At 72.4% G+C, this 12,135-nt stretch overlaps 1 protein-coding gene across 1 annotated transcript; it reads right to left on the bottom strand.

Annotated features, from left to right (window-relative positions):
• Positions 1-1,500: 1,500 nt before the first annotated feature.
• Positions 1,501-7,836, bottom strand: CCDC9 (coiled-coil domain containing 9). Its single transcript, XM_064439743.1, is given in 14 exon segments — positions 1,501-1,871; positions 2,815-2,873; positions 3,027-3,208; positions 3,351-3,690; positions 3,776-3,827; positions 3,938-4,084; positions 4,697-4,881; positions 4,978-5,151; positions 5,873-6,159; positions 6,337-6,580; positions 6,677-6,754; positions 6,757-6,801; positions 7,053-7,157; positions 7,825-7,836. Coding segments are annotated over 14 exon segments (1,977 nt in total). The 5' UTR covers positions 7,828-7,836; the 3' UTR covers positions 1,501-1,795.
• Between the last annotated feature and the right edge of the window lie 4,299 nt (positions 7,837-12,135).

Below are 12,135 nucleotides of genomic sequence, written 5' to 3'. Positions count from 1 at the left end.
CCGGCACAGCACCCCCAAACCCCGGCTCAGCCACAAAACCCCGGCTCAGCCCCAAAAGCCAGGCTCAGCCCCAAAAGCCAGGCTCAGCCCCCCAAAACCCCGGCTCAGACCCCCAAAACCCCGGCTCAGACCCCCAAAACCCCGGCTCAGTCCCCAAACCCCGGGTCAGCCACAAAACCTCAGCTCAGCCCCCAAACCCCGGCTCAGTCCCCTAAATCCGGCTCAGCCCCAAAACCCCGGCACAGCCACAAACCTCGGCTCAGCCCCAAAACCCCAGCACAGCCACAAACCTCGGCTCAGCCCCAAAAGCCAGGCTCAGTCCCAAAACCCCGGCGCAGCCCCCCAAACCCCGGCTCAGCCCCCAAACCTCGCCTTCAGCCCCTAACCTCGGCTCAGCCCCCGAACTCTGGCACAGCACCCCCAAACCCAGGCTCAGCCACAAACCCCGGCTCAACCCAAACCTCGGCTCAGCTCCCAAACCCCGGCTCAGCCCCAAAAGCCCGGCTCAGCCCCAAAAGCCCGGCTCAGCCTCACAAAACCCCGGCTCAGCCTCACAAAACCCCGGCTCAGCCTCACAAAACCCCGGCTCAGCCTCACAAAACCCCGGCTCAGCCTCACAAAACCCCGGCTCAGCCTCACAAAACCCCGGCTCAGCCTCACAAAACCCCGGCTCAGCCCCCAAACCTCGGCTCAGCCCCCAAACCCAGGCTCAGCCCGCAAAACCCCGGCTCAGCCCCCAAACCCCGGCTCAGCCCCAAAACCCCGGCTCAGCCCCCCAAACCCAGGCTCAGCCCCCAGACCCCGGCTCAGCCCCACAAGACCCCAGCTCAGTCCCCAGACCCCGGCTCAGCCACAAAACCTCGGCTCAGCCACAAACCCCGGCTCAAACCCCCAAACCTCGGCTCAGACCCCAAACCCCGGCTCAGCCCCAAAACCTCAACTCAGCCCCACAAAACCCCGGCTCAGCCCCCAAACCCCAGCTCACACCAGACCCCGGCTCAGCCCCCAAATCCCCGGCTCAGCCCCCAAACCCCGGCTCAGTCCCCAAACCTCGGCTCAGTCCCCTAAATCCGGCTCAGCCCGCAAAACCCTGGCTCAGCCCCAAAAGTTCGGCTCACACCAGACCCCGGCTCAGCCCCCAAATCCCCGGCTCAGCCCCCAAACCCCAGCTCACACCAGACCCCGGCTCAGCCGCCAAACCTCGGCTCAGCCCCAAACCTCGCCTCAGCCCCCCAAAACCCCGGCTCAGCCCCCCAAAACCCCGGCTCAAGCTCAAACTCCGGCTCACCCCCGAAAACCCCGGCTCACACCCCAAACCTCGGCTCAGCCCCAAAACCCCGGCTCAGTCCCCAAACCCCGGCTAAACCCAGCACCAGGACCCCCCCCACCCCTCCCCCACCTTCATGGGGACGGGGGGCCCCCTCCCCCCCCGTGAGCGGGGGGCCGCAGCAGCAGAGAAGGGGGGACCCCCCACCAGCAACCAGCAGGCGCAGACACATTTCGGAGGTTTATTTTCCAGGGGGGACGCGGGGGGACCCCCCCCACCTTCCCCCCCCCCCCCAATAAGCCCCCGGGCAGGGGGAGGAGGGGGGCAGGCGCCAGGGAAGTGGGGGTGCAGGGCTGGAGCCCCCAAAAGCCCCTCAGTTGGCAGCGGGGGGGGGAGAGCCCCCCCCGATCGGGGGCAGACACGGGGCTGGCAGGGATTTGGGGACCCCCCCCACATCAAGGGCCAACCCCCCGATGGGGGTGGGGGGGTCCGTTCCCAGGGTGCCCCCCCCGGGCTCCCCCCGCCGGCTCACGGTCTCGAGGAAGGTGGGGGGTCACGGCGGGAGCGAGGGGGGCGCTGGGGGGCAGCGGGGCGCGCGCCCCTCCTGTCCGGGGAGAGGGGGGGGCGTCAGGGCAGCGGGGGGCCCCGGCGGCGCGGGGGGGGGGGGGGGGGGGAGGTTTGGGGGAGTTGGGAGGGGGGTTTGTGGGGGTTGGCGGAAGGGGGATTGGGGGTGGGAGGGGGTTTGGGAGGGGGTTTGGGGGGAGTTGGGGGGGTCGGGGGGGTTTGGGAGGGGGGTTCAGGGGATTTGGGAGTTTGTGGGAGGGGGTTTGGGGGGAGTCGGGGGGTTTGGGGGGTTTGTGGGGTGGGAGGGGATTTGGGAGGGCATTTGGGGGGACTTGGGGGGCTTAGGAGGGGGGTTCAGGGGGTTTGGGAGTTTGTGGGAGGGGGTTTGGGGGGGGTTGGGGAGGGTCAGGGGGGTTTGGGGGAGGGGGGAGGGGGTTCGGGGGGTCCCTGCCTGCGCCCCCCTGGGGGGAGGGGCCGCGTGGGGCGATGCCGGGGGCCCCAGGCAGCGGCGGTCAGTGCCTCCCCCCAGCCCCGACCCCCCCCCCCAATTCTACGAGCCCAGAGCGTTACCGAGCCAAAATCCGGCTGCCCCCCCACCCCCCCCGAAGCTCCTGGAGAAAACCAGGTCCCTGGGGTGGCTGGGGAGGGCAGAGTTTAATCGAGGACGGACAGACAGACGGACAGACAGACGGACAGACAGACGGACAGACAGACGGACAGACAGACGCCCCCCCCCCCCGCGCAAGGAGCCGGACCCCGAAACCCGGCGGTGCCGGGAGCGACACCAGGAGGGGCCGTTTTTAATCGGGGGTTTTTATTTTGGTGGGTAGAAACCGGAGCGTCGGAGGGGGCGAGCGGGAAGGACAGACGGACAGAGAGAAGGCCGGGGGTCGGGGCGGGCCCCCCCCCACCCCCCCAGCCCCCCCCCAGCCCCCCACCCCCCGTCAGCGGGCGGCCGAAGGCGAGCTCTTACGGAAACGCACCCGCTCGAAGCCCGTGATTTCCACCGCGCCGGGCTGGGGGGGGGGGCGGACGCCCGCGGCTCCTGTGGGGGGGGGGAAAACCCACACATTGGGGGCTGAACCCCCCCCCGGGGGTGGGGGATTCCCAGTGGGGAGGGGTCCCCCTGGGGGTGGAGGGGTCCCCTGGGGGTGGGGAGGGGGCGCGGGCGGGTCCCCCCGGTTCCCCTCGTCACCTCGCGGCTCGTCCTCCGCCGTCGTCGCCTCCTCGTGCTCCGCCGGGGTCTGCGACCCCCGGGGGGGTCCCACCGGGCTCGGCGCCCCCCCGGGGGGTCCCGCAGGGCTCGGCGCCCCCCCGGGGGGTCCCGCAGGGCTCGGCGCCCCCCCGGGGGGTCCACCAGCTCCCCGGGGCTCAGCCCTGCGCGGCGGGGAAAGAGACGAGCAAAGCCTGCTGTGCCGGCGACGCGCCCCCCCCGCCCCCCATCCCCCCCCCCCCAATTCCCAGGGGTTCAGCCCCCCCCAATACACCCTAATTTAGGCGGGGGCCCCCCCCCCGTTACCTGGAGCCTCTCCGGGAGCCGCGGGGGGACTGTCCCCCCCCCCAAGGCTGCTGCGGGGGGAGGCTCCGTCCATCTCCTCGCCCCAGTCCGAGACGGGCCGGGGACCCTCCATGGGGGAGAAGGGGCTGGGGGGGGGCTCAGCCCCCCCCCATCGCCCGGGGGGCTGCTGGTCTTCGGGGGTCACGCTATGGGGAGCATCGGCCTCGCTCGACGACCCCGACCCGCCGCCTTCCTCCTCCTCCTCCTCCTCCTCGCTGACGTCCTCCCATTGATCGTCGTCCTCCTCGGGGCTCAGGGAACTGGGGGGGCCCGGGGGGGGCCCGCTCGGTGCTTCCTCCGCCTGTGGGGGTGCGGGCGGGGTCAGAGGGGGGGTCGGGGGGGTCAAAGTGGGTCGGGGGGGGTCACAGGGGGGGGGGCGTTTTTACCTGGCGGCTCTCACGCGGCGGCTCCTTCTGCTCCCAGCGGTCGTCGTGTGCGCTGGGGGGGGGGGGGAGGAGAAAACCATCCCACCGGCTCGGAGACCCCCCCACCGCCCCCCCGGGGCAAAGCGGGGCTCAGCCGCCAGCCCCCCCCCGCCCCCCACCCACCTGTAGGGCTGGGTGGCGGCGCCCCGGCCTCGCCGCCTCCGCCGGGCGCGATGTGGGGCGACGAAGTCCCCGGGAGAGGGAGGTTTGGGGGGAAACGGGGCGTTTTCCTGCCCGGCGCTCGCCGGAGGCGCCAAACCCTCCCTAAACCTGGGGGGGGGGGTGGGGGGGTGCTGAGGAGCCCCAGCTGGTGCGCTGGGGTGCCCCCGGAACCCCCCCACCCCCCAAAGCCGGGCCTAAAGCTGTTGGGGACCCCCAAGGTCTCCCCATCCTCCCCCTTCTCCCCATAAGTGCTGCGCTGCCCTGTGAACCCCTCCCACCCCCCAAAGCCAGGCCTAAAGCTGTTGGGGACCCCCAAGGTCTCCCCATCCTCCCCCTTCTCCCCATAAGTGCTGCGCTGCCCTGTGAACCCCTCCCACCCCCCAAAGCCAGGCCTAAAGCTGTTGGGGACCCCCAAGGTCTCCCCATCAGTGCTGCGCTGCCCTGTGAAGCCCTCCCACCCCCCAAAGCCAGGCCTAAAGCTGTTGGGGACCCCCCAAGGTCTCCCTATCCTCCCCCTTCTCCCCATAAGCGCTGCGCTGTCCCCATGAACCCCTCCCAGCCCCCACATTCCCCCCAAAGCCGGGCCTAAAGCTGTTGGGGACCCCAAGGTCTCCCCGTCCTCCCCCTTCTCCCCATAAGCGCTGCGCTGCCCTGTGAAGCCCTCCCACCCCCCAAAGCCAGGCCTGAAGGCGTCGGGCCCCCCGGGCGCCCCCGCCCTACCCGCCGTCGGCCTTGTCGGCGTCCCACTCCCGCCGCCAGCGGCCGGTGGGCTCGCGGTGCCGCGCCAGGCGCTCGCGGTCGATGCGCTCCCGCTCCTCCTTCCAGCGGGCGTATTCGGCCCGTTCCCGGCCCGTCATGGCCAGCGTCATGTCGAGGGGCGCCGCGGGCGGGGGGCGGGGGCGGCCCTGCGGCCAGCGGCGGCTCAAAGTGGGCCCCCCCCCCCGCCAAAGGAGGGTTTTATGGGTGTGGGGGGGGGTGTGGGGTGTGGGGGGGGCACCCACCGGGGTCTTGTCGCGCTCCAGCCCCGCCGTCACCTGGCGGAAGTCGGCGCCCCCCCAGTTGCGGGCGTGGCGGCGGCTGCCCTCCCGGCGGTCGGTGCCCCCCGGGGGCGGGGGGCCGCTGCGGCGGGGGTCGTCCAGGAAGCTGCGGACGGGGTTGGGGTCCGGGAGCCCGTCCTGGGGGGGGGAATGGAGGGGGGGGGAACGGAGGGGGAAGGAGGGGGGGAACGGAGGGAATATGGGGGGGGGAACGGAGGGAATATGGGGGGGGGAACGGAGGGAATATGGGGGGGGGAACGGAGGGAATATGGGGGGGGGGGGAACGGAGGGAATATGGGGGGGGGAACGGAGGGAATATGGGGGGGGGAACGGAGGGAATATGGGGGGGGGGGAAACGGAGGGAATATGGGGGGGGGAACGGAGGGAATATGGGGGGGGGGAACGGAGGGAATATGGGGGGGGGAACGGAGGGAATATGGGGGGGGGAACGGAGGGAATATGGGGGGGGGGAACGGAGGGAATATGGGGGGGGGGAACGGAGGGAATATGGGGGGGGGGAACGGAGGGAAGGGATGGGGGGGGAACGGAGGGAATGGGGGGGGGAACGGAGGGAAGGGGGGGGGGGAACGGAGGGAAGGGGGGGGGAACGGAGGGAAGGAGGGGGGGGAACGGAGGGAAGGGGGGGGGACGGAGGGAAGGGATGGGGGGGGGAACGGAGGGAATGGGGGGGGGGAACGGAGGGAAGGGGGGGGGAACGAGGGAATGGGGGGGGGGCAGGAAAACGGGGGGGGGCAGGAGAACGGGGGTCACTCCAGGGGCTGTGCGGCCGTTGCCCCCCCGCTGCCCCCCCCCCCCGCCCCCCCGGTGCCCCCCCCGCCCCCCCAGCCCCCCCCCGCACCCGCCGGCTCCGCTCGTAGGCCGCGATTTTCGCCATCTCCTCGTTCATCCTCTCGATGTTTTGCCGCCGTCGCTCTTTCCCACTCCTGGGGGGGGGGAGAGGCTGCCTGGGGGGGCGGCAGCACCCCGAAAGGGCCCCTACCCCCCCCCACCCACACCCGGGCCCCCCAAACACACCCCACATGCGCCCCCCCAACACATCCCCCACCCCGGGGACCCCCGAAATCGCACATGGAGCCCCCCCCGAAAACCCATGGGGGCCCCAAAACCCTGACCGTGGCCCCAAACCTGCGGGGACCCCCAAAACACCCCCCCCAAACCCCCTCCCCCCGAGAACCCGCCAAATCCCCTCCCTGGGGCCCCCCAAACTACCCCCCAGGGACCCCCCAAAACCCTTCCCCACGGCCCCCCCCCAACCCCACCTCCGGGGGACCCCCAAACCCCACCCACCGCGGCCCCCCCAACCCCCCACCTTGGACTTCCTATCGGGGCCGCCGTCGCCCCCCGCCGCCGCCACCCCCCGCCCCCTCGAGCGCCGGCTGCGGCCCCCGCGATCCCCGGGGTCGCCCCATCGGCCCCCGCCTCCCACAGCGGTGCCGGGGGTCGCTCCCCCCGCGTGGGACGGACAGACGGACGCGGGCCCCCCCCGCCCCGAGCCGCGCCCGGCTTTAGGGGGGCCCGACGGCTTTTTGTCCTTCGCGCGTCTCTCCTAGAGGGGAGGAAACAAGGGAAGGGGTGGGGGGCTCAGCGAGACTCACCCCCATCGGGGGGTCCCCCCGAACCCCAAAATCCCCCCCCGACTCACCCCGGGGGGGGGCACGACCTGGGCAGCGACGGAGGGACCCTCATCGTCGGGGGGCCGCGCTCGGCGCACGGCCGTCACCCGCCACCCCCCTCCTGCTCCGCTTTCTTGCGATCCTCCTCGATCTCCTGCCGCCGGAGAGGGGGCCTGAGCCGGGACTAAACCCCCCCCCCCAAATCAGCCCCCCCCAACCCGCCCTCCTGCGACCCCGCATTAGGTTAAACCCCCCCTGCCCGGCGTTAAGCCGCTGCAGGCGGGGATTAATGGGTGTTAAGCGCCTTCCTGTGTGTGGGGGGGGCTCAGCCCGTTTTGGGGCCCCCCCTCCCCAGGAGTGGTTTTGGGGGGGGCCCCTGGGGTGGTTTTGGGGGGGCCCCGGCACCTGATATCGTTTGATGAGGGCCTCGTTCTTCTTGCGCAGCGCCTCGATGCGCTTGTCCAGCTCGGCGTCCTTCTCCTCCTTCGATCGCAGGTCCAGCGCGGCCGACTGCGAGGGCGAAGGAGAGGCCTCACAGTTAGGACCGGCTCTCTGCAGCCCCAAGCCCGGCTTAACACCCCACACCCCCCCCCAAGCCCAGTTTTCGCCCCCACGCAGAGACCCCCCCCGAGCCAGATTAGCCCCTGTGCGCAGACACCCACTCCCCCCCACAAAAAGCCCGGCTCAGCCCACCCGCACACAAGGGCCTCCCCAAAGCCCGGTTTAGCCCCCGCGCACGGACGCCCCTCCCATATCCCAGCTTTTCCCCCCCCACACAAGGTCCCCCTTCTCGAAAGCCCGGCTTTTGCCCCGCACGCGCGGAAGCCCCGCGCCAAAACCCGGCTCAGCTCGGGGCCCCCAAGCCCAGCTTACCCCCGCGCAGAGCCCCCACCAAATCCGACTTAGCCCCACTCCCCGCCCCTCAAGCCCGGTTTAGCCCGGAGCTTCCCCAAGCCGGCTTAGCCCCGCCGCAGGGCCCTCCCCTAAACCCGGCTTATCCCAGAGCATCCCCAAGCCAGGCTTGCCCCACGCGGAGCCGCCCCCAACAGGGCCGCCTTAGCCCCCAGACCCCCCTACTAAGCCCGGCTTAGCCCGGAGCCCCCACCCCCAGGCCCGGCTTAGCTCCCGGAGCCCCCGCAGCCCCCCCCGGAGCGGAGCCCCCCGGGCCGGGCCTCACCATGGCGGCGGCGGCGGCGGCGGGACCAGGCCGCACACGGAGCGCCCGGTAACCGCTGACCCCGCCCCTCGGAGCGGCTTCCGCTTCCGCTCCCGGACGGGGCGGGGCCACAGGGATTTAAAAGGGCGATGGTGGCGGGAGGGTGGGGCCCACCGCGGGGTGCGGGGGTTGGTTACGCGGGTGTGTGTCCCTCTGTCCCCGCCCTGGCGTCTGTCCTTCCTCCCGCTCGGCCTCGGGGGCTGCCCCCTGGCCGGGGCCCTCGTGTCCCCCCGTGTCCCTCTGTCCCCCAGTGTCGGTGTCCCCGTGTCCCCACGCCCCCCGTGTCCCTCTGTCCCCCCAGTGTCGGTGTCCCCGTGTCCCCCGTGTCCGTGTCCCCACGCCCCCCCGTGTCCCTCTGTCCCCCCAGTGTCGGTGTCCCCGTGTCCCCACGCCCCCCGTGTCCCTCTGTCCCCCCAGTGTCGGTGTCCCCGTGTCCCCACGCCCCCCCGTGTCCCTCTGTCCCCCAAGTGTCGGTGTCCCCACGTCCCCCCGTGTCCGTGTCCCCACGTCCCCCCGTGTCCCTCTGTCCTCCCGCGTCCCTCTGTCCCGCCGCGTCCCGCCAGCGCCGCTCTCCCCCCATCCCCCGCGGTGGGCGTGGCTCGCCGCGCTCCCCCACCCCCCTCCCTCCCGCGGTGGGCGGGGCTGGAGGCGTGGCGTGGGCGTGCTTGTCCCGCCCCCCCGGCTCCGCCCCCCGGCTGTCTCCATGGCAGCTGCGGCTCTGGCCGCGGCGGCGCGCGGCGATTGGCTGGGCCGGGGCGGGCGCGCGGCGCCGGGGGCGGGGCCTGGGGGGGGACGGCCTAAAGCCGGGCCTATAGCCGGGCCTATAGCGGGCCGGAGCGGCAGCCGGGCCCAGGGACGCACCTACAGCAGCGCCTATAGCGGTACCTATGGACGGACCCGTGGAGGCACCTATAGCGGTACCTATAGACGTTCCTATAGCGGTACCAAAGCACGTACGAAACCCGTAGTCACTGACCCATAGACGTAGGTCTAGGGCAAACCCACAGTGGTACCTATAGCCACGCCTATGGATGTGCCCGTAGCCACAGCGGTACCTATAGCTGTACCTATAGGGGTGTCTGCAGCTGTCCTTATGGAAGTGGCCATAGCGGTACCTCTGGGTGTGCCTACAGCCGTTACCTGTGTTGGTACCTATAGGTGTAGCCGTGGCTAGTAGCTATGGCCAGCACCTATAGCGCACACCTATGGCTGGTACCCATAGCCGTACCTATGGCCAGTGCCTATAGGTGTACCCATAGCCATATTCATGGCTGGCACCTATAGCCGTGCCTATGGCCAGTACCCACAGCTGGCACGTACGGGCAGTACCTATAGCTGTACCTATAGCCAGCACTCATAGAAGTACCCATAGCTAGCACCCACAGTCATGGCCTATAGGCAACACTTAGAGCCAGTACCTATAGCCGGCACCCATGGCCAGCACCCAGAGCCATCACCTATAGCTGGTACCCACAGCAGTCACCCATGTCCATCACCCACAGCTGGTACCCACGGGCGGTACCTATAGGCGGTACTTACAGCAGTCACCACAGCCGGTACCCATAGCTGTCACCACCCATGTCTGTCACCTATAGCCGTGACCCATAGCCGGTCCCTACGGCCTGTCCCTATAACCATCACCTATAGCCAGTACCCACAGCTGGTCCCCGTGGCCGGTCCCTATAGGCGTCACCCTATAGCTCTCCTCCTATAGATGGTCCCTATAACCCTCCCCCTGTAGACAGTCCCTATAGCTCTCCCCCATAGATAGCCCTATAGGCTCACCTGTAGCCCTCCCCCACAGACAGCCCCTATAGGCTCACCTGTAGCCCTCCCCCACAGACAGCCCCTATAGGTTCACCTATAGCCCTCCCCTATGACCGGCCCCTATAGGGGTCACCCCATAACCCCCCCCGCCCCCCCCGCCGCCACCCCGGCCCCGCCGGTTCCCGCACGCTCGCGCGCTCCGCTGATACAGCACCGCCGCGCGCTCCGATTGGCTGCGGCGGCGGCGGCGCCGACCAATGGGAGCGCGGCGGCGGCGGCGCGCGGGCGGAGTGGGGTGGGGAAGGGAGGGGGGAGGGAGGCGGGGCCGGGGGTGACCGCGGGGCAAGGGGGGGGCGGGGGCAGAGGTCAGGGGTCCACGGGGTCGTGGCGGGGGGTCCCGGGGGGGGTCCCGGTGCGGGCGGGGGGGAGGGGGCGGCCCCTGGTTGGCCCCTTCCCGCTGTTACCGGGCGGCGGCGGCGGCTGAATGGCTGCGGCCGGGGGGGGGGAGGGGACACGCTGCACGCTGGGCGGGGGCGCGGGGGGGGGGGGAGGTTACGGAGGGTGGGGGTGCACCCACGTGCGGCGGGGATGGGGGTGCTGGCACCCCACGCGGCGTCACGCGGGGGTCCGGGTGACACCCCCCCCCCCCCCCAAACCCGAGCGGGACCCCCGCGCGGGTGGGGGGGAGGGGGAGGTTGGGGGGAGGGGTCGAGGGGAGGGGGAGCGGCCCCCCCCCCCCCCCCCCGTGGGGGATCCCCGGGCGCCGCCGCACAAGCCCGAACTTGTCCTGGGTGGGGCGGGGGGGGGGTGGGGGGGTGGGCGGGGCGGTGACGTCACGGGGAGGGGGCGGGGCCGTGCCCAGAGCGGGCAGCGCGGCGCGCGCTGCCAGAGCGAGCCGGTGCCGGTGCCGATCGTCCCGCGCGGTTCATGCAGCTGCAGTGAGTGGGGGGGGGAAGGGGGGGGGGTCCCACGCGGGAACAGGGCGGGGGGGGGCACGGCGGGGGGGTGTGGGGGGCGCTGACCCCCTCTCTCCCCCCGCGGGGGCGCACGGATTGGGGGGGGGCATGAGGAGGGCGCGGCGTGGGAGTGGGGGGGGGTGTCACGCGTGGGAGTAGCGGGGGTCACCCGTGGGAGAAGTGGGGGGGGTGTCCAGTGGGGGGGGGGGGGTTGGCCATGGGGTGCCCGCGGTGGGGAGTGCCGGCGGAGGGGGGGGGGTGGTGGGTCTGCACGCCGTGGGGTGCCCTCCGTGGGTGCGGGGGGGGGGGGGTGTGTGGTCGCGTGGGTGGTCCCCCGTGGGAAACGGGGCGTGGGGAAAAGGTGGGGGGGGTGCCAACGCGACCGGGCAGACCCCCACCACACCACCCCTCCCACCACCCCCCCACCATGGGGTGCCCTCCGTGGGCCGGAGGAGGCGGGGGGGGGTGGGGGTGGGGGGGTGGCCCCACGCGCGCGCCCGTGGGGGTGGGCGGCGTGTCGGGGTCGCCGCCGTCTCGGGTCGCTGCCCGGTTTGTTTACAAACACCGCCCGCTCGCGGGGGCGCCCCCTGGCGGGCGCGGGACGCAGCTGCGTGGCGGGAGGTGGGGGGGGGGTCCCACGAATCGCGGGACACCCCCCCCGCGTGTCCGTGTCGTTGTTGTGTGTCCATCCGTGTCCGTGTGTCACATCTCTCCCCCCCCCCCCCCCCCCAGAGCCCCCCGGGTGCGATGGCCAGACCGCTGCGGGAAGGGAGCCTCGCCGAGCCCCCAGCCCCCCCACTCGTGGGTCCTCCCCGCGTGGGGGGGCGGCGGGGGGGGGCGCTGGCCCCGCCCACTCCCCTCCCCGCCCCCCCCCGCCGCCACCCCCGCCTGAGCTGCGCCTGTCCCGGGGCTCGCCCCCCCCCCGCACCCCAAACCTTCGCCTTCTATCGCTGCGGGGGACCCCCCGCCGCCACCCACGGTGAGTCCCGCGGGGGGGGTGGGTGTCCCACGCGTGGGGGGGGGGTGTCCCACACCCGGGGGGGGGTCCGACACCCGGGGGTGAGGGGCTTACGTGAAAACCCCCCCCCCAAACCCCACGGAGCCGGTTTGCTGCCCCCTCCTGGTTTGGCAGGCAAGTCAGGGCATGCCCCCCCCCGCCCCCCCACTCCCACACGTGTTTTTGGGGGGCCGCGTGGGGGGGGGCTTTCCTCTTGTCGGCCCCCCCCACCCCCACCTCCCATGCTTGCTGCTGGGGGGAGGGGGGGGAGGTTAATCCACCCCTCCCCCCCCCCCCCAATCCAGGCGAGTTTCAGCCCACGGAGGACGGGGAACACGAGGGGCCCCCCCAAATTGGGGGGAGCCCGGGGGGGGCTGTCCCCAATGGGCACCTCCCCGGGGAAGCCCCCGGCCCCGAGCGGGAGCTGGGCGCCCGCCTGCGCCGCCTGGGCGACGCCTTCCAGCGCACCTACGAGCAGCAGGTGAGATTTGGGGGGGGGACACGGACACCCCAAAATTAGGGGAGGGGGCTCCCCAAGGCGTGCTTGGGGGG

This window comes from Phalacrocorax carbo (assembly GCF_963921805.1).
Source record: "Phalacrocorax carbo chromosome 31 unlocalized genomic scaffold, bPhaCar2.1 SUPER_31_unloc_2, whole genome shotgun sequence".
Classification (NCBI taxonomy): domain Eukaryota; kingdom Metazoa; phylum Chordata; class Aves; order Suliformes; family Phalacrocoracidae; genus Phalacrocorax; species Phalacrocorax carbo.
This window is presented reverse-complemented; position numbering and strand designations above follow the sequence as displayed.